Below are 24,919 nucleotides of genomic sequence, written 5' to 3'. Positions count from 1 at the left end.
CTCAATCTCTGTATCTCAGAGCCTGTTGTTCCAAGGTTGTGCATACATCATTATTTACCTCTGTCCCACTTAGCCCATTCAAACCTGCCTAACTGTTCTCCCATCTGCTTTGTTCTTCCATTCCCCTCTCCCTTCTTGTATATTGCCCCCCTCCCTAGCACCCAAACTATTCTGTGTCTATTCCCGGCCCTGTGCTCCACCTTCCCTTCCTTTTCCTCCCCTCACCCCACTCCCACATCCCAGCAACCAGCAAAGAATCCACCCCCGACCCCTTTAGTATGGGTTCTTTTTCTTAGTCTTTTACAGTAGTGGTCCTATGCAGTATTTCTCCTTTTGTGACTGACTAATTTCATTCAACATAATGTCCTTAAGGTTCACTCACCTAATGTCCTCAAGGTTCACTCAACATAATGTCCTCAATGTTCCATGTTATGCGGTGGCTTGCAGCTTCCTTGTTATTTATCAAGGTAGCATAGTATTCCATTGTGTGTATGTACCACAGTTTGTTTACCCATTCTTCAGTTGATGGGGACTTTGGCTGTCTCCATCTTTTTGCTATTGTAAATAGTGCTGCTATGAACATTGGTGTGCATATATCTTCTCATGTTGTGGCTCATATTTCTTGTGGGTAAATACCAAGTAGAGGAATTGTTGGATCATAAGGTATTTCTATTCCCAACCTTCTGAGGAAGGTTGGACAATTTTGCAGTCCTGGTGGTGCAATTTTTAAAATGAGGGCTTGGTTACCCCCAGGAAGAAGAGAGGTGGTGTGCTTTTATGAAAAGAACACAAGGTCAGAATCAGGGGACCTGGGTTCTGGTCCTGACAAATCCCTTCCCCTTTCTATTTGTAAGTTTCCCCATCATTAAAATGAAAGGTAGGGCATATTTCTCTCTTAAAAAAACAAGTTGCCATTATGTCAACTCTGATTCATGGTTATCCCATGTATGTCAGAAGAGATCTGTGTTCCACAGGATTTTCAATGGTTGCTTTTTTGGAAGTAGATTGCCAGGTCTTTCTTGTGAGGTGCCTCTTCTGAGGTGAACTCAAACTTCTAACCTTTCAGTTATAAGATGGTGCATTAACCCTTTGCAACATCTGGGGACTCCTATTTCTCTCTAAGTTTGTATTCCTGCTTCCCCCAACCCCAACTTTCTGTGAGGAACCCTAGTGGTTCAATGGTTAAATGCTTGGCTGCTAACTGAAAGGTCAGTGGTTGAAACCCAACAGTGAGTCCATGGGAAGAAAGATGTGGAGATCTGCTCCCATAAAGATTGCATCCTAGAAAACCCTATGGGGCAGTTTTACATTGTTCTATAGGGTCACTATGTTTTTGTTTTTTTAAGTGCCGTCGAGATGGTTCCTACTCATAGCTACTCTGTATAGAGTTTCTAAGGAATGATTGGTGGGTCTGAACTGCTGACCTTGTGGTTAGCAGTCCAGTGCTTTATCCTACAGTGCCACACCAGAACTCCAAGGGTTACTATGAGTTGGAATCAAATTGATGGCATATAAAAACAACGTTTCTCCTCCAGTAGGGTGCTGTGGAAGCAGCTGGGTAACCAGGTGAGAGAGGTTCCCTCTGAAATTTCTACAATCTGGCAATCTTTGGCGTACCTCTGGGAGAGATGTCAGCTGTTCCCCTGAGAACTTGTCTGGAAGCAGGAGCATGGGAAGATACAACATAGCAATTTTCTTGGGGAGAGCAGAGTGACGAGCTGGGGTGAGGAGGATACATCTCTGAACTGTCAACCGGATATGGCTGGAGGTTGCTGGGCTTACTGGCTTAGGGAGAAGGCAGGACCAGAAGGAGGGTATGGGGATGGGACCTTCTGAGTGACAGAGGTTTGGGGGACCTGAGTGCCCTCCTGACAGTCCCATCTATGAAAGTCAACATTCAAGGGCAAAGGGAAGCTGCCCTGACATACACGTATATAAAAATAAATCTCTCAATTATCTCAGCTCATTTGCTTGGGGTCTCTCATTTTATGTCCCTGCTCAGCTGAGCAGTATATCTGTCTGGGTAAAGAGTTACAGTCCATTGGGCTACGTGTGCAGGGTTGTAAAAAATACAGATGCCAAATTAACTGACTGTGGCACTCGGCAGCTGATTGAGCTGATAATGACGTGATCTGACCTTTTTCTAATTTCTAATTATGTGCATCTCGGCTGTGCTGGTGACATGATTTTTGTTCTAATGATGGCTCCTGTGGTTGGCTTCTTCATACCCCCTCCCATCAGAGGACTAGGAGTGGGGGTTGGTAAAGGGCACTGCTTGACTCCCCAAATTAAGTTTCACAAAGTCTCTTTGATAGGCCAGTACCTTGCCTTGCTGTTGTTGTTGTCAAGTGCCACTGAGTAGGTTCAGACTCGTAATGATCCTTTATAGAGTTTCCAAGGAGCAGTTGGTGGCTTCAAACCACCAACCTTGAGGTTAGCAGTCCAGTGCCTATCCTATAGCAGCACATCAGGACTCTTTGCCTTAGAGATGCTGTTTAACTCTACGGATGCTGAGTTTGTTTAAGGTTTCTACAATCTCATTTAAATTTTTTTTACTATAATTACAGATGACTATATCTTCAGAGGAGTCCTGGTGTGGTGTTGTAGGATAAGCACTGGACTGCAAGGTCTGTTAGAGCTGCAAGGTGAGCAGCTCAAACTCACCAGCCACTCCTCAGAAACTCTATATAGGGTCACTATGAGTGGGAACCAACTTGACAGCACTTAACTACAACAAAAATATATCTGCGGAAGAGGAACTGAACTTCAAAGGAGTGAAGTTATCAAAGTCACATAGACAGTAAGTGGTGAATGAAGCCAAGCTCAGATCTTTTGTGCTCATTCAAGGTTTCTCCATTTAACTAATCCATCAATCAACCAACCAACTCAGCTAAGCAGGTCAGGTTCACATGAGCAGACGGAATGACCAGCACACTGCTTCACCAGCTGGACCAAGGCTGAGCAAAACTAAGATAGAAGACTAGAGGAAAACACACCAGGCTGTGTGGACTGAATGGAGAAAATCTGATTCTTTGAGCTGAAGACAGCATTGAGACTTCTGGGCAGTGTGGGCAAGGAAGTAGAAAGAAAGCACACAGCTGGCCACTTAGGGGCATTTTGCAGGCTCTACTACAATGTCCAAGGAGCTCTGGTAGCATAGTGGTTACGAATTGGGCTGCAAACCTTAAGGTCAGCAGTTCAAAAGTACCAGCTGTTTCGTGGGAGAACAATGAGGCTTTCTGCTCCCGTAAAGATTTACAGCCTTGGAAACCCTGTACAGGGTCGCTATGAATAGGAACCGACTCCACGGCACACAACAACAACAACAACTACAATGTCCGGAGTCCTGGTGTGGCACTGTGGGTTAATGCGCCAGACTGCAAAGCCATTTGAACTGCAAGGTCGGCAGTTCAAGCTCACCAGCTGCTCCTCGGAAACCCTATACAGAGTCGCTATGGGTCGGAACTGACTTGACGGCACTTAACAACAACAACTGCAATGTCCTGGTGTGACACTGTGGGTTAATGCACCAGACTGCAAAGCCATTTGAACTGCAACGTCGGCAGTTCAAGCTTACTAGCTGCTCTTCAAAAACCCTATACAAGGGTTGCTATGGGTTGGAACTGACTTGACAGCACTTCACAACAACAACAACTACTACAATAAGGATACCACAGAATTGGTATTGTCCTATTGTGTATAGGGTCGCTGTGAGTTGGAACTCCTTGACACCTAACAACAACAATAGACGGTTTTCCTGGATGGATCTTCCACAGTTCACCTAGCAGGTGGTGGTAGACAAGAAATGAAATGTTTACCCAGGATTCCTAACCCTTAGACAAAAGCCCCTGAGTGACTCACACAGTTAAGTGTTGGACAACTAACTGAAAAGTTGGTGGTTCAAACCTACCCAGAGATACTTCTGAAGTAAAGCCTAGAGATCTGCTCCAAAAGGTCACAGTCTTGAACACCGTAGTATACAGTTCTACTCTGCTCACTGGGGTTCCCAAGAGTCAGAATTGATGCAATTAACAACAAAACACTCCCCTTAAGAAGGCTTAAATTTCTCTCGATTTGTCTGATTTTAGGCATTTCCTCACCAATCAGGCCTCAGTTTCTTGAAAGTGGCAGGTGTGTGTGTGTGTGTTCTCTCCCTCCCCTCGAGTTCCCTAAGAAGCAGCTGCCTCATATATGGGTCTGCTTTACAACTGCAGTCAAAAAGCAGGGCGGGGATAGATCAGCCTTCACTTCATGCTGGACCAATGGGAGTAGTTACCCAGGGAGCCTTTTTTTCCTAGAGGATGTGGAAGGCTTGAGAGACAGTGGCCTGGCAGGGAAGTGAGGCTGCTCAGGCCTTGAAGAGAAAAGGGAGGAGCCAGGGGTGAACAGAGGGATTGGGCTCTCAGTTGCTCCACCAGTGCTCTGGCAGAGTCCTGATCCCTCCCTCTAAACACCAGCCCCATGTAACACTCTCACTTTACAAATTTCCAGACCAATGTGGACTCTCCTGGTAGCTCTTCTTGACTCTCTAAAGGATCCTATCAACTCTTGAGAGAAACAGCAGGGAATAATTCACAAGGCAGAATAATACCAAAGTCATTTGCATCTGTTTTGCATGTGTATGGTGTCTTTCTGTGTTGTATTTTTCATTCTTTCCTTTCTGGAACCACATTTGTTTTTCTAATTGTTTCCCTTTGGGGAGCAAGTATGGCTAAATTCTAGAGATGAGAGATCAACACATTTGTATGTATGTGTGGGTGGGGGGCATTTGCAGTTTCTAAATTTACTGTGTATGATCTGGGTAATACAAGAATTGTGGTTCATAATTTTAAGATGACTCTTTATAGTGTGAATATACTGAAAAGCCTCTAGCAGAGTTGCTAGGGATAGATGAGAATTCTAGATGTCATTTCTCTCAGTGGTTACCAAACCTGAAATTGTCCTGAACACCTTAAGAAATGCAGATTCACAGACCCCACCTAATTTACCAATCTGTAGTGATGGTCTGAGAGCTGGCTGCCTACTCCATATCACTGTATCGCCAAGTCTTGCTCTCCATTGTCCATGATGCCCACACTGTAGCATACCATCCATCAACTTCTCTCGAGACAGATAACTAATGTGCCAGAACAGCTACCGCAGACATCCGGGCTCTTCTGACCCTCTTTTTGCTAAGGATTCCTTGTGGGACAATGGGTGAAAGTGCTTGTCTCTAGATGAAAAGTCAGCGGTTTGAACCTACAAAGCTGCTCTATGTGAGAAAGATGTGGCCGTCTGCTTCTATGAAGATTTCAAAACGCTATGAAATAGTTCTACTGTGTCCTGTAGGGTCACTATGAGTCAGCATCTACTCGACAGCAACAGATTTGTCTTTTGTGTGTTGCAAGATGGTGGGGAGTAAATGCTGGTGCTATATAAAAAGGCAGCCAGTTTCGGCAGCAAAACTTCGGCATGGATTTCTAATATTAAGGAATTTAGAAATGGTTCTCAGTTTCTGCAACAATACATCTAATGCCTGCCATGTAATGTTCAGTCATAATATTTTGTTGAAACAATCAATGAAAGAAGCATTTCTAAGGTGTTAGGAAGGTATGAGAGGTAGGAAGACCTTAGCTAGGGTGGGGGTTAAGGTGCTTTACCAGATTGTCCAGTTCTGGGTCATCGCTGAAGAAGGGTTTGTGCTCCTGTTCCTGTTGGTGGACAAAGTTCTCGATGTCCACATCAAAGCTGGCAGAGGTGATGCACTCAGAGCCTTGGGTGGCCTGTTCACATTTCTCAAACAGCAGCGTCAGGAGCGGGAAAAGAGGGTGCCTGCGGGGACATCAAAAGCTCACACATGTGCATACACAGAGACCATGCTGCTGGCTGGGCTCAGAACCAAGTGGGTCCCTTTTCTCCACATTCTTGCCACTTTTTCTCCCAAAGTCCCATCCCTTGAGAATGTTCTCTGTCCCCATGGGTAACCTAGATGGCAGTATTTCATGCCTTGACATGGAGGCTCCTGAGGTTCTACTATGGGAACCTGACTGTTCTTTTTGGTCAGACTAGCTAAAGGGATAAGGTGAGGGATGATGGATTATAACCCTTTAAAGAAGTAAGTATCCATTTCTGTCTCACAGTTAACCTGGGAAGAAAATGTGGTAAGTGTTCAGAAAAGCCCTGGGCATGGACATCAGTAGGCGGTCAGAGACCCGCTGGCTTTCTGGAGTCAGCTAAGGGCAGATGTTCAGGTCTGCGTGTTTGCACAGGGCATGCAGGCATATGTGTAACCAGAATATGTGTTCACATATAGTATGTGGAGGCCTCCACCTCTTGTGCATCTGTTGGCCAAGTCTGTTGGGTCAGACAACCCAATTACATGTGCTAACATTGTCCTATAACATTCTATCATCACACACTTAGCATAACTGTAATTAAATTATTTGCATTGTTTTATTTGTCTTTCTCAAAAATTATACCTTTCTTAATGATCATTGTAACCCCAGGACCTTGCCCAGGCATGCTCATAGCAGCACTTAATAAATAGTAGGTGAGTGACTGAATGAGTCTAAGAATATGTGAGTGTGAGTGTGTGGGGATGTGTGCATCATTCTACAATGTATCTATACCTCTACATGCGCAGAAGCGCTTACCTGTGTAGCTTAATAGGTTTGTTCTTAGACATCAGCAGTTCTGGGAAGCATCCCCCGGCTCCCCTATCTATGCTGATAACATTCTGAGTTGTTCATCATCTGACTTCCTCATTAGACTGTGAGTTATATAAGGACAGGAATCAAGCCCATTTTATTCAACATTTCATGTCCAGAGTCTAGCAGAGTACGTGGCTCTTTATAAATATTGCTGAATATAAACATGCTACCTGTGGGTATGTTTACATGCATGTGTGAGTGTATAACACGTTACTTCCATAGCCTGTGTGAATGACTATATCTCAAAGTTCGGCAAGTGTAACATGCATGTATATGGGCTGTAGACACTGGACTCTGGAAAGCCCCATTCCTTCCCTTGTTGTTGTTGTTGTGAAGTGCCGTTGAGTTGATTCTGACCCATAGCAACCCTGTATAGGGTTTCTAAGGAGCAGCTGGTGAGCTTTAACCACTGATCTTGCAGTTCAAATGACTTTTCAGTCTGGCGCATTAACCCATAGTGTCACACTAGGACTCCCTAGAACCCATCTGTACATCTCTCCCTCACCTCTGTCCTCAATCTTCTGGGACTACCAAATCTAACTCCTTTCTCTTTGGGTAAGCCCTGATTGTCAAGAGAGGAGGAGGAAAGTGGATTGGGTTCCAACCCCTAGGCCTCTGCCAAAAATGTCCTAGTCAGCACTCTTCAATGGACTTTCTTAGATGTTCTACAACTTCTATTGTACAATGTCTTAGCCATTCACCACATCTGGCCATTGAGTACTAGAAATATCTCTGTTATGACTAAACCAAAATGTTGTTTAATTTTAATTTAATTTAAACTAATATGGCTAGTGGCTACCATGTTGGATAGTGCAGTTAAGACTTGATTAAGAAAACAAACCATGCTTTTTCCCTCCAGTTCATGATAGTTGAACACACTAAGAGAAGAACCAAACACCTATTCAACACATACTTGGAAGTAGGTGGGGGAACCCCTAACAGCCTGTTCTATTCTGAGATTCTGATAGTTCTAGTAAAAAGACAGAGAGTACCTTGCCCTATCCACACTCACAACCTTTGGTCTTTCTAATAAGGCTTAGGTATCTGGGTGGTGCAAATGGTTTTCATTTGACTACTAACCGGAGGTGCTCTGGTAGTGTAGTGGTTACAAGTCAGACTGCTAACCTAAAGGTCAGCAGTTCAAAACTACCAGTCATTCCATGGGAAAAAGATGAGGCTTTCTGCTCCTGTAGGGACTTACAGCCTCAGAAACCCTATGCAGGGGGTCACTATGAGTCAGAACCAACTCTACAGCACTAAACACCAACTATCAAGCCTACCCAGTGACACCAGGAAGAAAGGTCTGACAATCTGCTTTTGTAAAATGTTATAGCCATGAAACACCTGTGAAGCAGTTCTACTCTGTAACACATGGAGTCTCCATAAGTTGGAATCAATTTGATGGCAACAGATTTAGTTTTTGTTTGTTTTTTAAAAATCAGGCTCAGGGACAGGGTTGGTTAAACCCCAAACCCAAACCAATCCTGTTGCTGTCAAGACAATTCTAACTCATAGCAACCTATAGGGTAGTGCAGAACTGCTCTATAGGATTTCTAAAGTTGTCAGTACTGGACTGCTAACCACAAGTTCAAACCTACCAATTGTTCCTGGGAAACCTATTCAGGGTCGCTATGAGCCAGAACTGACTCAATGGCATTTAACAACAATAGGAAGCAGACTGCCACCAATTTCTCCCATGGAAAGGCTGGTGGGTTCAAATTGCTCACCTTTACATTAGCAAGTGCTTTAACCACTGTACCACCATGCTCCATAGTGTTGGGTAAGAGGAGATAAATTCCTGCTTCAGATGAGATGAGTGGTGTGGTAACATCTGCCCTACCCTTTGATTTGGGACCTGATACATAAACAGTTGGATCCCAAGGCTACAGACTGTGTGTACAGTCTGCAGGAAAGAGTGACTATCTGGGGGTGGACCTCTGCAGCCCCAAACTGCTAGATCCATTCAGCCCAGTAGGAAGCTGATAGGGAAATCAATAGGTTAGCCTAGCCATCTGGCTGAAGACAAAGAGAAAACCAGGTGAAGGGGTTAAACTCCAGTATAAGTCTTCATTTGCAGCCACTAATACCACAGCATATTATAGTCTAATCTAACCTGATCCCAGTTTAATGCAAGATTCTCCTGGCCCTGAGTGGAATACCAAGGAAAGCGTCAGTGGCTGTAATTTAAGCATAGCCCTGCAGTGGTTTAGCTGAGGGACATGAAAGGCAAATTCCAGGAGGTGTTATGAATTATTGTGCCTTATGAACCTTCCTACTCTCAACAGATGCCTGCTGCCATTTAAACAGTCACTAGATCAATTAGGAATGAAAGGCACAAATCGACTCTGTACAAGGGCACTAAATTACCAGGAACTAATAATCTGCAGCATTGTACCAGGTGGTGGGAGTGCAGCCTCAAGCCCCCAGCCCTGCAGCAGCCACGCAATCACCATGCATTCCTTTCTCGCAGGTTGGAGGGAAAGCAGGCAGCTGCTGAATGAAAAGGGGAAAGTCTATTTGTGCGTGCATGTATGTGCACCTTGGTTGAGTGGATGCTGTCAAGGAGAACAAGCATGTGAGTGTTGTGTTTGCATTGCATGTGCACACAGACGATGTTATATATATGCAACGTGTATGTATACATGGGCTGTGTGCACGTAACTTGGATATTGGGAATATAGGTTTTATATGCCCTATGTTGTTTGTAGTGTGCGTGCATGTGTATATGTCGTCTGTATGCCATATGTGTGTGGGAACTGTGTGTTTTGTGTACACAGCATGAGTGTTGTGTCTGTAGTGACTGAGTCCCCCAGATACTACTACTAGCACTAGGGTTGGGGTAAGGAAAAGCAGGTTGTTGCTTCACTACTCTCCTTGCCCCTTAGGGTGGTCAGGGAAGGCTTCTCTGAGGAGGTGACATTTAAGTTAATCCTGGAATGATGAGGAGTCAGTCTTGCAGAGATCAGGGCAAAATACTTGAGATGAGCTTGGCATGTTTCAGGAACAAAATCCAGACAAGTGTGGGTGGATTGAGGTCAGGAGAAGGACAGCGGAGGGAGAGGAGGATGAAGAGGTTACAGGGGTCAGATCACCAGGCTTGCGGTGGGTGTTAGGTGGCACCGTTACCTACAATGGGAACAACATGAACCTTCTAGGCAGAACACTTAGCATGGTTTCATTTTAGAAGCCTCTTTCAGCTCTAGGTGTCAGATTTCTCCTGAATGGAAGTGGTGGATGTTTCTGGGAGTGTTTTGTACTCTATCTCTTCCACTCAGTTAACTAAGAGTCCATGGAACAAAGAGCAGCCCCTGTCTCTACTCTTCTCCACCAGCCTGAGAACTAGGCTGTCAAGGCTGGGAGCCACGTGATCTGCATTGTTGTTGTTGTTAAAGTGCTGTCGAGTTGGTTCTGATCCATAGCGACGCTGTATAGGGTTTCTGAGGAGCAGCTGGTTAGCTTGAACCACTGACCTTGAGATTCAAGCCAATTTGGCAGTCTGGCGCATTAACCCACAGTTTTGCACCAGGACTCCATGATCTGCATTATTAGCTCCCAAATCCTCCTTTCTCATGCCCTAGTCTCCCTGGTTCCTCCCAACCCAACCCCACTCACTGAGCTAAGTTCACCCATTTCTTCTCTCAGTCAGGGTCAGTGGGGCTGCTTAGGCTCCCATGAGCTGCACCTTAATCCCTCCATGAACCCAGACTGCTACCCACCTGTGAGGATGGGCCCTGTTGAGAGCCTGCTGTGCTTCTTGACAAACAGGCTCAATCTCCCAGAGACTCAGCTGGGTTCCACGGCTTTAATCATGTCATGGGCTTTGCTAAGTAAGGTGTCCCCAGTCCAGTCCTGGAAGAGTCATGTGCCCTTTCCCAGCTTCTCTGCATAAGGGTTAGCCTATATTTTCTAAGGAGTCCTGGTGTGGTGCTGTGGGTTAATGCCTCAGACTGCAAAGCCATTTTAACTGCAAGGTCGGCAGTTCAAGCTTACCAACTGCTCCTTGGAAACCCTATACCGGGTCACTATGGGTCAGAACTGACTCGACAGCACTTAACAGCAACAACAAATATTTTCTAAGCTACCCTCTAACACTACGACATAAGGCTACTGGGGAGGCTGGTGGCTACCTTTAAGGAGTCCTTTCAAGCAGTCTGACCTGTAGGTTTAGGGACAGGATGAGGTGAAAGGCTGAATCAGGGAAGGAGTTTTCAATAAGATGTGAGAATGTGGTTCTTTATTCTTGACCTTCCTTCAGCCTCAGTTTATCCAACTAGAAAATAGTCTTTAAAGAGTTCCTCTTCTTCCATCATCTGGATTTCTTACCATTGTGGATGAATACCATTTAGAGGACTAGAAGCAGGAATGTGGAAACTTGGTAACGGTGCCCAGAAGGCACTGAACAAAATATGAAAGATGATCATTAGACTTTATTTCCTAAGGGCTCAGAATATTTGACTTCCAGAAGAGCTCACCTTTCTCCCTTGCAGTTCCCTTCATACTGCCTCCCACCTGCCCCCCTCTCCACCCCAATCTCTCTTAAGCCCTTCAAAATTTGGAGGAAATAAATCTCACACACTAATTCAGTGAGAGTTTGAGCCTTGTCAGTGCAGAACAAATAAAAGGAGTGAACTGGCATGACATTTTACTGCAGAAGAGAGGTCGTTTCTAGCCACTAATAAAAAGGATTTGACACAGACTAATAAAGAGAAATGAATTTCTCTAATGGCCTAATTTAGCACATTCAGCACTGTGCCTCCGCCTGGGTGCTAGGAGGGTGGGGAACAGCCCCAGGAGTGGGGACAGAGGCAGGAGGGAGAGATTCGGGAGAGAGGGAGAGGAGATGGTCTCAAATAACCTTTTATGATTTCTTTTTTCTTTTCTGAGCTGTCCCCACATCAGCGCTCCCCAAGAGCATCTGAACTAAAATCAAGCTCAAGATATGCAGTTCCCTTGAACGATCCAAAGAAATAAAGAGCTCCTCTCAACAGAATTGCAGTCTTGTGCTAGCTTAAGAAGGTGATTAAACCGGATGTGTTGATTTCTACAGGGGTTTAACCATCCTGTGGTTTAATTACTTCTGACATTTCTGCCTTTGTGTTTTTTTTACATCTCACCCAAATTCACTGGCCTAGAATGCCCAGTTTGGGGCCAGAGTATGTAGGGCTGCTAAGGGAGAGAAGATAGGGCAGGATACTGAGGGAGCCCTTTGCAGAGGTGAATAGCACCTTCTGTCAACAAAAATGCTGACCATTTCAAGCCCCATTTTTGCTTCAGAGAAAGGAAATCCTTACTGGACTCTGGTGTGACTCCAGAGAGAGCCTCAGGTAAGCCAGAGTGAGGTTTAACAGAGCCCAAGTTATTCCTACCCAGTTGAAGGCATATGTTCTTAACATAAACTGGGCTATGGGTTTCCCTAACATTTTCAAAGACCTCCTGGGATGGAAGACCATACCTCTTGGTAAGTCTTATAATCGATAGGCCTCTACTTAAAGTTCCTTAAGGAGCTCTGGTAGCAGAGTGGTTATGAGACAGGCTGCTAATCTCATGGTCAGCAGTTTGCAACTACAAGTGGTTCCTCATAAGAAAGATGAGGCTTTCTGCTCCCATAATGATTTACAGCCTCGGAAACCCTATGCAGGGTTGCTATGAGTTGGAACTGACTCCTGGGCACATAACCACCACCACCACCACCACCAAGCTCGGGTTCTTTTGTTAAAAGAACTCAAGGAAAGGTTGGGCCCTTTTCCCATCTCCCTTCCTCCTTGGACAAACTACATTAAAAGAAAACATTTTAAAACAGTTTTTTGCTTAGGATAGACATGGAAACAGAGAAGCATTATGAGGGGGCTTCAAAAAGTTCATGGAAAAAGTCTATTATCTTTTCATTACATTTTTACTGAACTTTTGAAGACCATGGTATTGAAAGTCCATGATTAAGGCAGAAAATGTTAGAAAGAATGCAAAAATATTGAGTTTGAGAGAGACAAAGAACAAGAAAGAAAGCGAGTGAGAATAGAGATGTAGAAGGAAACAGAGCACCAAAGACGAGGGAGGTTGGCGGGATACATTCCTGTTGAGCTCTTTTCTGGGTGATAAACTTCGTGATTCACAGTCATGCCACTCTGTCACTCCTGAATCTCTCAGCCACCCTTCCCTTGTGACCTTGGCCAGTACTGCAGACCTCAATCATGGGTCCAGCCAAGTGTGTGGCAGCCTGCCTGTACTGTCCATCTCCTCTCACAGTGATTGATCTTGAGCCCCCAGGGTCTTCCTTCACTTCTCCTTACAGCAGGTGGAGGTGGGGCAAGGGAGCCCGGTATCTGAGCTCACCCTTTACTGGAAGCCCTGTTGCTACTTCCAATAGGGAGGGGTTGAGGATGGATGATCTAGAGGGTGGGACATGTGGCAGGAGAGCAGCAGAGCCCTGGTGGTATAAGGGTTAAACACTCAACTGCACATTGAAAGGTTGGCAGTGTGAACCCACCCAGTGGCTCTGTGCGTGAAACATCTGGCAATTTGTTCCCATAAAGATTGTTGTTGTGAAGTGCTGTGGAGCTGGTCTGACTCACAACAGCCCTGTACAGTTTTCTGAGGCTTTAGAAATCTTCATAGGAACAGAAAGCTTCATTTTTCTCCCACGAGATCACAGGTGGGCTAGAATCCTGGACCTCTCGGTTCACAGCTATAGCCTAGAAAGCCCTAAGGGGCAGCTCTTCTGGGGTTAGTATGAGTCAAAATCAACATGATAGCCCCTAACAAGGTGGAGATTGAGTCCCTGAGTGGTGCAAATGGTTAAGTGCTGGGCTGCTAACTGAAAGGTTGGAGGTTTGAGCCCTCACAGAGGCACCTCAGAAGGAAGGTCTGGCAATCTACTTCCAAAAAGGAAGTCATTGGAAACCTTATGAAGAAAGCACCATTCCACCATGCTACAAAGAGATTTGTTACGAGTTGAGGTCTCTTTGATGGAAACTGGCTTGGATTTTTGGTTTGATATATAGAGATTCTCAGTGATGGATCAGAGTCAGACTACTTCAGAGGACCTTTGCTGCCTTGTGAGCTGGCAGAGCAGTGACCAGACTGGCCCTCTAGCTACCCACCCAACTCTCCACTGACATACACAGGGGCTGTCTCAAATTGTTCAAGGCCCAACTCCCCAAAAACTCTGCCTAAGAGCTGACGCTTTGACCCTTTATTTCAAGTGGCCCAGGCTAAAGTCACTGGTGGTAGCTATGTGCCATGGGATCAGTTCTGACTCATAGCGACCCTCTATAGGGTTTCCGAGCTGTAAATTTTTAAGGGAGCAGACAGCCTCATCTTTCTCCCGAGAAGCAGCTGGCAGATTTGAACTGCTGACTTTGTGGTTAGCAGTCCAACTCATAAACAACTACAAGAAATTTCACTGCTTGGTTTTCAGAGCAAGTACTTGTAATGGGCCTTCTGAGAGTGAACATACCCATTCATTAGCTCATTCATTATTAGCTCAGAGAAGCTAAGTTTGTTCTCCATGTATGCTCTGTGCTTTCCTATCCCTGTGCTTGCATTCCATCTGTTCCTTCCATCTGAATTACCTGCTCCTATATCCCTGGACTGCTAACCACAAGGTTGGTGGTTTAAACCCACCACTCCTTGGATGCTCTGTATAGGGTCGTTATGAGTTAGAATCAACTTGGTGGCCCTTAACAAAAATAACAACATATCCATGGGTATCACAAATAGTTAACTCTCTTGATTTTTAACCAAAAGTTGGAGATTTTAGGCACTCAGAGGCCTGGAGATCTACTTCTGAAAACTAGCCGTTGAAGACCCTATTCTGACACACATTAGTCAGAACTGAATCTATAGCAACTTTTTTCTTTCTTTCTGTTTAATACTGTATCACTACACCTCCTTTTTAATCAGAATCCAACTCAAAATGTCATCTCTTCCATGAAGGCTCCCCTAATTCCTTCCAAGAAAGGAACTTTGATCTTCTCTGAACAGAAAAACCCCAGGAAATGATCTGGGGTTTTCCCCTTGACCTCACTCACTGTTTGGTGTGGAATGCTTGGTGATATAAAAAACAGCATACTCTTTGGGTATGCTATGTGGTTTGGGCAAGTTTCTGAGCCTCAATTTCCTCTTTTATAAAATTAGGTTATTCTAAGAAATAAATGAAGAAGCATGTCGAGTGTCTGGCACTTAGTAAGCTATCAATTAATGCTGATTCCATTTCCCTGGAAGGATGTGTGGGCATACTTTCTATTCAGAGCAACATTGTCACTATCCACTCCAATACATTTATATTCCTACATCAACTGACTCATTTGGCAGGAAAAACAAGTCCATATGCCAACTCAAATAAAGAAAGGAGTGGGAGAGGCAGTTTACAATTTATCAGAACTCAGAATCTCATTTTTAAACCCAAAAAGCACTGCCCCCCCCCCAAATATTTCCCTTCTGACACTTATTAACTAACTCTTGTTATCTGTGAACTATGTCTTCCTCACTATATGGTAAGGTCCTTTAGTGACCTTGTCTTATCTATTCCTTAATTCCCAAAGGTGTGTGGCACATAGCAGAGGAGCAATAAATATTTGATGAATCAATGATTTGGAATAAAATGAATAAAAGAAGTAAGCAATGATGATGGGAATGAAAGTTGAGAAACAAGCCTAAAGTCCTTAGAGCTTAGAAACCGCCCCTACTGCAAAACTCAGTTTAGATTTTGCCATATGGCAACTTCTAGCTATAGTTGCTACAAACAGGCCTTCATTCTTTAGGGCTGTGCTTGCTGTGGGTGGGAGGAGGGCTGGTCAAGTCCTGGAGGGAGGGGAGTGAGTGAAGATGAAGATGCTTGCCCAGCCCTTTACTCCTCCTCTCCCGAAAGGTACCAGATGGAGAGAGCAGAGTGGGCTGGGGGAGAACAGTGTGCAGGCCCTGTTGGATGTATTTTTACTTCAGGTGTGATGCTGAAACCATGTGGGTGTATTTTTAGCCTGGCCCAGTAGGCGGTGAGTTCGCCTGGGTTGCCTTGGAGAGGACTTCTTCTTGTTACTAAATTGGAACTGCATCTGTTAGGGTTCCTGGGCTCCCAACCAGAGCTCCTCCCCCAAGTGGGTGGGTAAGACCATTTTTGGCATGTGTGGGGCCCAGGGCAGGTCACAGTCTGCCTCCTCCTAAATACACACACACTCATACACGCACATGCACACACACACACACCCCTCCCAGAACATTAAAAAAATAATGCATGTAAAATCTCAACAAAGTAAATGTTAAGGCTTGCCAGCCTGGAAGTATAAATTTACAAAGAAACTAAAACTTGAATCTGGGTAAGGCCTTCCTCTCCAGCCCCTTCATTTTAAGAAGAGGGAACTCAGGAAATGAGAAGGGTCTTTCTTGAGATTCAGTCAGTCTCCAAAGAGAAAGTACTTCAGGGGAGTGACTGTAGAGGGGGAAGGCAAATTCTATCCATTCTGCTTTGGTTTCTGGCAGAGATTAAAAGCAAACACCCATGCACATTTGATGGCAGAGTCCTCATTGTACTAACTTAAAAAGTGCTTTTGTATGTACTTAGTGGATTTAAAAAGGCCCCAGGGTGGCACTTGACCACTAACCTAAAGGTTGATGATTTGAACCTACCCAGTGGTACCTCACAAGAAAGACCTGGTGATCTGTGTCTATACAGAGTATAGTCAAGAAAAGTTTTCCATATTGTCAGTCAGGATCAGCTAGATGGCAATGGGCTTGTTTTTTTCAGCTTGTTGCATTGAAATACTCCAACAATCTTATTTTTCCCATTTTACTTATAAGAGAACCGAGGTGCTATGTGGTTAAATCATTTCATCAAGCTAAGAAGCGAATGTACTGATATTTAAGTCTGGGTAAAGGAGCTCTGGTAGCGTAGTGGTTACGAATCGGGCTGTGAACCGCACGGTCAGCAGTTCGAAACTACCAGCTGTTCCGTGGGAGAAAGATGAGGCTTTCTGCTCCCGTAAAGATTTACAGCCTTGGAAACTCTATACAGGGTCACTATGAGTCGGAACGGACTCCAGGGCACATAACAACAACAACAATCCAAACACCAAATTTTGTGCTTTTCCCTCTATCCTGTGTATTCTTTTTAGACTATTTTTGGGATGACTTCTATTTTCCTCACCTTTTTTTCTCTGCTAGGGCAGGGAAAATAATGCAACCTGATGTGGCACAACTTAACTACTGACTTTACTCTTGGAGTGTCAAGACTGCTGCACATAACAGAAATCTTTGTCTTCAAGTAAACTTCCAAAAGAATCTCCTCTCCTAATGAAACTACTGTGTGTTTGGAGAGGGCTTTAGCAATTCTACAGATCTTTTATTTTCTCATTTGAAGCCTATCCAGTAGGGTAGGAAAGCTTGTATTACGAGGTGAAATGAGTAGCCCAAATGTATAGTCAGAACTTAAGACTCTAGTCTTAATCTTACGCTCTTTCCACTCAACCATGAAGTAGACCAGTGCCTAGGAGAAGCAGAGAATAGTGTTGTAGTTAAAAAAAGGTCCAGTCTGGCTTAGTTCAGGCTTCAGGGGAAGCCACTGGCCATATGAACCTTAAAGGCCCAGCTTGCTGATTCTCTTTCCACTCTACTTCACAAATGGGTGGTGGTGGCGGTATGCCGTGAAGTCAGTTTTGACTCCCTGCATAGGGTTTCTGAGGCTGTAAATCTTTACAGGAGCAGAAAGCCTCATCTTTCTCCCATGGAACAGCTGGCAGTTTCAAAATGCTGGCCTTGAGGTTATCAGCCCGACTCATATGCTACCAGAGCCCCTCACACGAGGGTGAGGAATACTAATGTACTCCTGGAAGGGGGAAGATACAGTCTAGTTCTTATTGAAGTAACTACTAAATAAATTTAGCTATCCTGCATTGAGATTCCTGGTGTAGCACTGTAGGATAAGCACTGGATTGCTAACCACAAGGTTGGCCATTCAAACCTACCAGTTGCTTCTGGAAAACCTTATACAGGATGGTTATGGGTTGGAACTGACTCTCAGCACTCAAGAACAAACCATTCATTGAGGGCCATTTTTTGTGCTAAGCACTGTCAGTTATTAGCATTGACTATCTCACTGAACCCTAACATAACCTTGTAAGGATGAAAGTAATTGAGATTCCAGATTCCCAGATCTCTGATCAGTTGATCTTGTTTTGGTGGTGTATGTGGACAGCGGTATGCTGTAGAAGCAGCAGAACCCACTGCCTCTGGATACTGCTCCCTGAGTCAGGCACCTACAGCTGCTGTGCCTGCCAGCAGCATGTGCAGAGGCTAGGCTGGGGGTCCTAAAGTCTGCAGATGTGGCAGAAAGGGAGGAGGGGAACAGGCTTTTTCTAATGTCATGGAAGAACTATGCACAATTTTACTTTTCAGATTATGGCTCCAGCATGTTAACAGTTTGAACAATTCAAGGACTCCCCAGCGAAAATAACTGCTTCAAAATGGAGAGTGGCTACTAGAACCCCCAGTCCAGAAATCCCAGCCCAGAACCAACCTAGTCCTGAGGACCAACCCTGAAGCATCTGGCTCTGCCTTCTCTCCCTGGAGCAGCTGTATTCCCTCAGCCAGCACATTCCAGGAGTGACCAAGTGCAATGCCAGGGAAGGCATAGGGTTAAGTCCCAGGGTCAAGCTGCTGGAGCCAGAACATCCTTAGGTTACAGGGTGTTAGAGTTCCCTCAAAGACACTTAATTAGGAAGTGCCAGTTCCCAGGGTCCTGACCAAGTACGTAGCTGCTACAGAGGACAGATAGTCTCAACAGGATGTCCGACCTTACCAGACTGCCCTGAAAGTACCAAAGGGACACAAGCTGGTCCCTGTGTCTAACACATTCTCACCCTGTCTCATCCCATCCCAGACTACCTAGTAAACACCAATTTGTATGCTACACATTACTCAGTTGTTTTTGTTAACAGTCATCAAGTTAGGGCGACCTCATGCAATTGGAAAAATGCTACTCGATTCTATATCATTCCCTGACCGGACTTGCGGTTCAAAGGGTTTTCACTGGCTGATTTTCAGAAGTAAATTGTCAAGCCTTTCTTCTAGTCCTAATCGGCATGGGGTCAGCATCATAGTAACACACAACCCTCCACTGACGGATGAGTGGTAGCTGCCTAGGAGGTGCAATGACTAGAAATTGAAGAAGGATTTCCCACATAGAAGGCAAGAATGCTACCACTGAACCATCACTGCCCCCATAATTTTATACAAATTGTTTTCATGTTCTAGAGTCCTGATGTGGCATGGTGTGTTAATGCCCTGGACTCCAAAGTTAGTTTGAACTGTAAAGTCAGCAGTTCAAGTGCACCAGTCGCTCCTTGGAAACCCTATACAGGGTCACTGTGGGTCGGAACCAACTCGATGACACTTCCACAGCAACATTGTCATTTTCTTTTTTATAGTTGAGAAAACAGAAGCTCAGGGTGATTAACTTGTCCAAGGTGACAGAGTTAGTTATTGCAAATCTATTTCTGGAGCCCAAGCTCACCACTCCCCAGCATTGCCACTGAGCTGAGCCCAGAGCACTTGTAACTTTCAGAGGTGGATCTCAATGAGATTGGCTCAGACACTGCCCACTGTCCTGTCCTATTCCTTCCCCAAATGAGTGTGGATTCTAGAGGAACCTAGACTGGACAAGACAGGAATAGGTGCTATATAAAAGGGACTTTATTTTATTGAACTAGAGCTGCATTTAAACCTGAGCTATCTGAGGAATAGATCCCACATAGGTAGAATCTTTGGATAAGTGGTTTGTGTAGAAAGGAGACTAATGTGAGGAACTCGTAATGCTGTGTGGAGGGTCAAGATTCTGAAAGCTGACAAACTGAAGAAGAGGCAGAAGAACGCAGGGTTTCTGGAGCTGCTAGGGGAGAGTTCATTAAGTGATACCTAGGAAAGGCTTGGAAGCTACTTGGAGAAGGTGGAAAGTTGGAGGTGAGGGCTGAGCCTTGTTTAAGCAGATGGGAAAGACAGGAAGTGTTCCTGGGTAGTGTCAACAGTTAATGCACTACACTGCTAACTAAAAGATTGGAGGCTCAAATCCATCTAGAGGCACTTTGGGAGAAAGTGTTGGTGGTGATCTACTTCTGAAAGCTCAGCCGTTGTCTAAGCCATGGTTATCAGCCATGAGTCAGTTATTGGGTAGAACCTAGGAGAGGAAACATTCACTGTCTTGAGATTCAAGTGGAAAACAATAATATCAAACACTTGTAAAACACTAATTCTATGCTAGACATGTCTAAGTAAAATGTTCATGAAGAGAGAACATTTTAAATTTAGAATTTCACAGGCCAGTGAGGATTAAGTACAGCAGTCTGATGGCTAAAGGGAAGAGTGTAAACTTGTGCCTGTAGGTTGGCTGCTTGTATGTAGTTTACTTTAAAAAGTTTCCTCACCTGGTAGTCAAGTGATCATAGTTTTTTTTTTAACGTTTTTATTGTAAATTGAATGAGGATTTACAGAGCAGATCATCAGTTTTACATTAAAAAAATCATATACTCATGTCATCTTGAGGGCATGTGACATCACATAACCCACTTCCTCCTTGTCATTTCTTGTTTCCATTCCTCCCCCCACCCCTTCTGCCTTGTCTTTGGGCATTACTGCCCTTTTGATCTAAACTGGTTGGACATTCTATGGTGTAGCTACCGCACTACTGTTGCTGTTGCCCTATATATCTAGTTCTAGTCCTGGGGTGGCACTGCAGGATAATGCACTGCATTGCAAAGTCGGTTTGAACAGCAAGGTCAGCAATTCATACTCACAGATGCTCCTCAGAAACCCTATACAGGGTCACTATGAGTCGAAACCCACTTGATGGCATGTAACAATAACAATTGTTTGGGGGTGAAAGTAGGCATGGTATTTGGAAGAAAACTTTATCTTATTTACTGGTGTGATGTTCACCAATGACTTTGGTGTGTGGTCATCTGTGGTGGAAATCTAAGAGTCAACATTCTGGAAACTGTCTTGGAGAAGCCTCATTATACCTGGCACCAACTTGAGAGAGTGATTATGCACATCTCTTTTCAATTCTGGTCAGTAGCATCATGTTGGTCATGGTAATTGTATCAGCAAATGCTACAAACCAGGGCTTCTCATCCCCTAGAGAGATAATTTACCACTACACCAGACTAGAACCATGCATGTGTTTATGGGGTACTACCTATCTTATTGGAGTCCTGCTGTGGTGCTGTGGGCTAATGCGTCAGACTGCAAAGTCATTTGCACTGCAAGGACAGTGGTTCAAGCTCAGCAGCTGCTCCTTGGAAACCCTATACAGGGTCGCTATGGGTCGGAATCGACTAGACGGCACTTAACAACAGCAACAACAACCTATCTTATTGGACTTGTGGTGTGGTGCTGGATTGTGATCCATCCACAAGGTCAGCAGTTCAAGCCCACCAGCTGCTCCTCAGAATCCCTATAAGGACCCACCACCACTGCTTATCTTATTAAAGTCCTGCTGGGGTGCTGTAGAATAAGCACTGGACCCCAAGGTCGGTTTGAACCACAAGGTTCACAGTTCAAACTCACTAGCTGCTCCTTAGAAACCCTATAAATGGTCTCTATGAGTCGAAATGGACTCAACGGCATTTAACAACAACAAAGCAACCCTAGAGCTGAGTAGAACTGTCCCATAGGGTTTCCTATGGGGAATCAGACTGTCATCTCTTTCTCTGTGGAATGGGTGCTAGATTCAAACCACTGACCTTTCGGTTAACAGCCAAGCACATTAATCGATGCACCACTAGGGGGTCCTAATGAGCTAGGCTTCTGCTGCTGTGTGCCATCATGCCAGCTCTGAGTCACAGTGACCTTGGACAGTGTTTCTGATGTTATAAATCTCTGCAAGAGTAGAAAGCCTCATCATTCTTCTGAATAATTGGTGGGTTCCAACTGCTGACCTTGCAGTTAACAGAGCAACACAGGGTCACTGTGAGTCAGGATTACTTGACAGTAGTGGGTTTGGTTTGGTTTGATTTGGTTGGCCTATCTTATTTAATTAGTCCATTCCATCCAACAAGCATTGAGCATTGATTTTTGAACCTACTTCATCTATGCTGTCTACTCTAAGTTGTTGGACATAAAGTCATGAGCAAGAAGACATGCCCTGCCATCGTGTAGTTAGAAATCTAGAGTGAGAAACAGAAACGTTCACATAAATGAGTAATGCCACAAAAGAAAAACAGGTGCAGGCCTCATCTTGTCTTCCCCACCTGCTTCTGCAGCTCAATTCTCTAGCATTTTTAATGGCAAAGCAAAACATGTGAGGACTACCCTGTTTCTCACTGCTCAGGCCTCCAGTCCAGAATGTTCTTAGATGAACAGGTAACTTCAGCACAGGCTGGGTCACTTCCTGGGCTCGCCGAAATGTTTTCAGCCTTCAGGGAGGTGAGGAGGGAGAGCTAACACCTAGTAGAGCAGTCTGCAAAGGCAACCTTCTCCCCCACTAGCACCTGGTCAGGCCTCACTCTTTGCTACTCTTCTGCTCCCCAGGACATCACGGTTTCCATGGGAACCCATACACTTCAAAGGGGAATGAAGGAGATGGAGGGGGAGGGAAAGGGAAGCTGGATTAACCTCACCCTCTTGGTCCTGTGTCTATGCTGCCACTGCGGTCACCTAACACAATACTCACCTTCCATAGCACTGCCTACCAGTGTGGGGTGAAGGAGGAGGGGCATAGGTGGAGGACCGTGGTGGTCCAAACTAAATTTTAACTTTTAAGGGATGGGGGCTGGGGCAGAAGAGAAGTGAGTTGAGATTTAAACCCGAGGCCCCCTCACGCCTTCTCAGACCACCTCTTAGCACTGTTCCTGGGCTGCAAACAATTAACCATGATGTGCATTCAATTCAATCATGGAATCTGTTTGGATTATACTGCAATCATTAATCTGAGCAGGAGCTTCTGGTTGCCTTGCTGATTAGCCCAGATGATGCTCTGGTATGATCCAATTAAAGGCAGACAGCTTCCCCTCTCACCCCCTCCCCAGTCTCCTCCCCCCACAATTTCACATCAGAAAGGAACCAACACATTTCATTAGCACATCCTCATACAAATAAAACCTCTTAAGCACTGGCAGGCTCCCTGCACCAATAAGCACCACCATTTTGTCACCTTGCTCCTTGAGGTCCAGCAGGGGTCAGGCCAGGAAGGGTCCTTCCCACCCTTCATTCCTCTGTGGCTCTGGAAGGAGCCACAGTGGGGGCTCCCAAAGGTCAGTACCAAGCACTAATCTGAACTGAAAGGGTCTTGTTACATTTACTGACATGAAATGCTGACTTCCCTGATGTGTTCTGGAGCAGTCAGGCTGCCCTGAGGCAGGCAGATCTAATTAAAATTACCCGACCCCACAGGAGGTTGAGCTTCCTCCTGGTCATCCAGGCATCAGCTGCTGAGGGGGTGCTGATACTAATGGGAGAGGTGTGGTTGTGGGCATCTCTAGGCCAGGAGGCAGAGGCAGGAGAGTAGTGAAGGCAGGGGTGTGTGAACATCTGATCTGATGTCCCCAGTTGTCCAGAGGAGTCAGGATGGACGTGTTTGTCTGCATTTGGTGGCACCAGCACTGGGAATCCCTCTTCAGGTTCAGATAGCTACAGGGAGAATTTAGGCAAGGGTGGAGGTGGACAGAAATGTTGGCTGAGAAAAATCTGGACCTGTATACTTCAAATGACATGATGGACAGCTCCAAAGGGTACAGTGACTTACCCCTCCTGCAATTTGGCTTGGGTGGGGTATGAGCCTGATTTGGGATTCTGAGAAGGACTCAGGAGTCCTTCCATTGGTGGGCAAAGGAACCCATCTGCTTTGATATTACCTGTTTTGTGCCAAACTCAGGGTCAAGTGCTTACGTGGGCTTTGCATATATTCTTTCAAAACTTATGAGTTAGGTTTTATTTTGCAACTAAAGATCAGAGACACGACTACCCGGTGAAAGCAGGATTCAAGTCCAGGTTTCTAAAACCTTGGGGCCTAGGATCTGTCTGTAGTGTGCTAATGAATCATCTGGGGATCTTGTTGGTTAGCTTAGGTTAGTGATGAATGAACCTCCAAGTGTTCAGGTACTAGACAGTTTCCAGAAGCCATCCCCTCCCCTTTCTTAAACTCCCTGCACAAGCACACATCTACCACACATTGCTCAGGTTAATTTTCAAATAACCGTGCTACCTCATTTCCCATATCCTCTTGTTCTGACCACTGACAATTCCTGCAAAATTAACCACATTAACTGGTTTTTGGCCCACAAAGCTATAAGTTCGTGGTGAGAAAGGGTAGAGTCCATGCATTTACAAGCTCACCCTCTTTCCCCAGGAGTCTAGCATAGTGCCAGCAAGGGTTAAAGAAAAAAGTATGAAAGTAGGGCAGCATGACCTGTCCTCTATCTGAGTCTCCCTGAGAAGTAATGTGAGCAGATCCTAGAGTTCTGTGGGATCCCAGGGCAGAACTCTGCCTGCAGACAGCTGTCTGCTTCCTCTGTCAGGCCTGGGGAGAACCCTAATGCTGAGATCCATGGATCAGGGCCCACTGCTCTGGGCTCCCATCTGCTGGCAGTACAGGCATTCAGTTCATCTGAGTAACTAAAAATAATGTCAGTGATAATGATAATAGCAAGTAATTATCACCATTACCATAAAGGCACTATCACCTGGGGCAGGGGAGAGGAAGGGATGAGGGAGTGAGGACGGGATTCATCCTCTTTCTAGTCATTTTGTCTTGACTGAATCATTCTACATATTATTGGCATCAATACTTGCTGCACTTGATATATGTGAACATACCTGCCCCCACACAAGTGACTAGGAGCAAGGGTCCAAGCTCAATGCTAAGTGCGGACACAGGCATTTTTTAGTGGTCTGGGCTCTCCATAAATAAATGGTGGCTATGATGCAGAATGCATCAAGAGAAGATGGAAGGAATACACAGAGTCATTGTACCAAAAGGAAATGGTTAACGTTCAACCATTTCAAGAGGTATCATATGATCAAGAGCCAATGATACTCAAGAAGAAGTCCAAAGTGCATTGAAGGAATTGGCAAAGAACAAGACACCAGGAATTGATGGAATAAAAATTGAAATCTTTCAAGAAAGTGAGGCAGCACAGGAGGCACTCACTCATCGCTGCCCAGAAATTTGGAAGACAACTATCTGGCTGACTGATTGGAAGAGATCCACATTTGTGCCCATTCCAAAGAGAGGTGACCCAACGGAATGC

General features: G+C 45.0%; 1 protein-coding gene across 3 annotated transcripts in view; it reads right to left on the bottom strand.

Annotated features, from left to right (window-relative positions):
• PKNOX2 (PBX/knotted 1 homeobox 2) overlaps nt 1–24,919 on the bottom strand; it is a 135,025-nt gene that overhangs the window by 80,966 nt on the left and 29,140 nt on the right. For 2 of the 3 annotated variants that reach the window (XM_006867659.1, XM_006867658.1), the window contains one exon: nt 5,640–5,811. In XM_006867659.1, the coding sequence (XP_006867721.1) occupies nt 5,640–5,811 (172 nt within the window). Of the gene's footprint in view, nt 1–5,639; nt 5,812–24,919 lie in introns of those variants that run through there. The other variant, XM_006867660.1, reaches the window with a different exon arrangement.

The sequence above is a fragment of the Chrysochloris asiatica genome, unplaced genomic scaffold (genome assembly GCF_000296735.1).
Source record: "Chrysochloris asiatica unplaced genomic scaffold, ChrAsi1.0 scaffold00107, whole genome shotgun sequence".
In the NCBI taxonomy this organism is placed as follows: domain Eukaryota; kingdom Metazoa; phylum Chordata; class Mammalia; order Afrosoricida; family Chrysochloridae; genus Chrysochloris; species Chrysochloris asiatica.
Note: the sequence above shows the minus strand (reverse complement) of the source record. Positions and strands in the feature narration are given on the sequence as shown.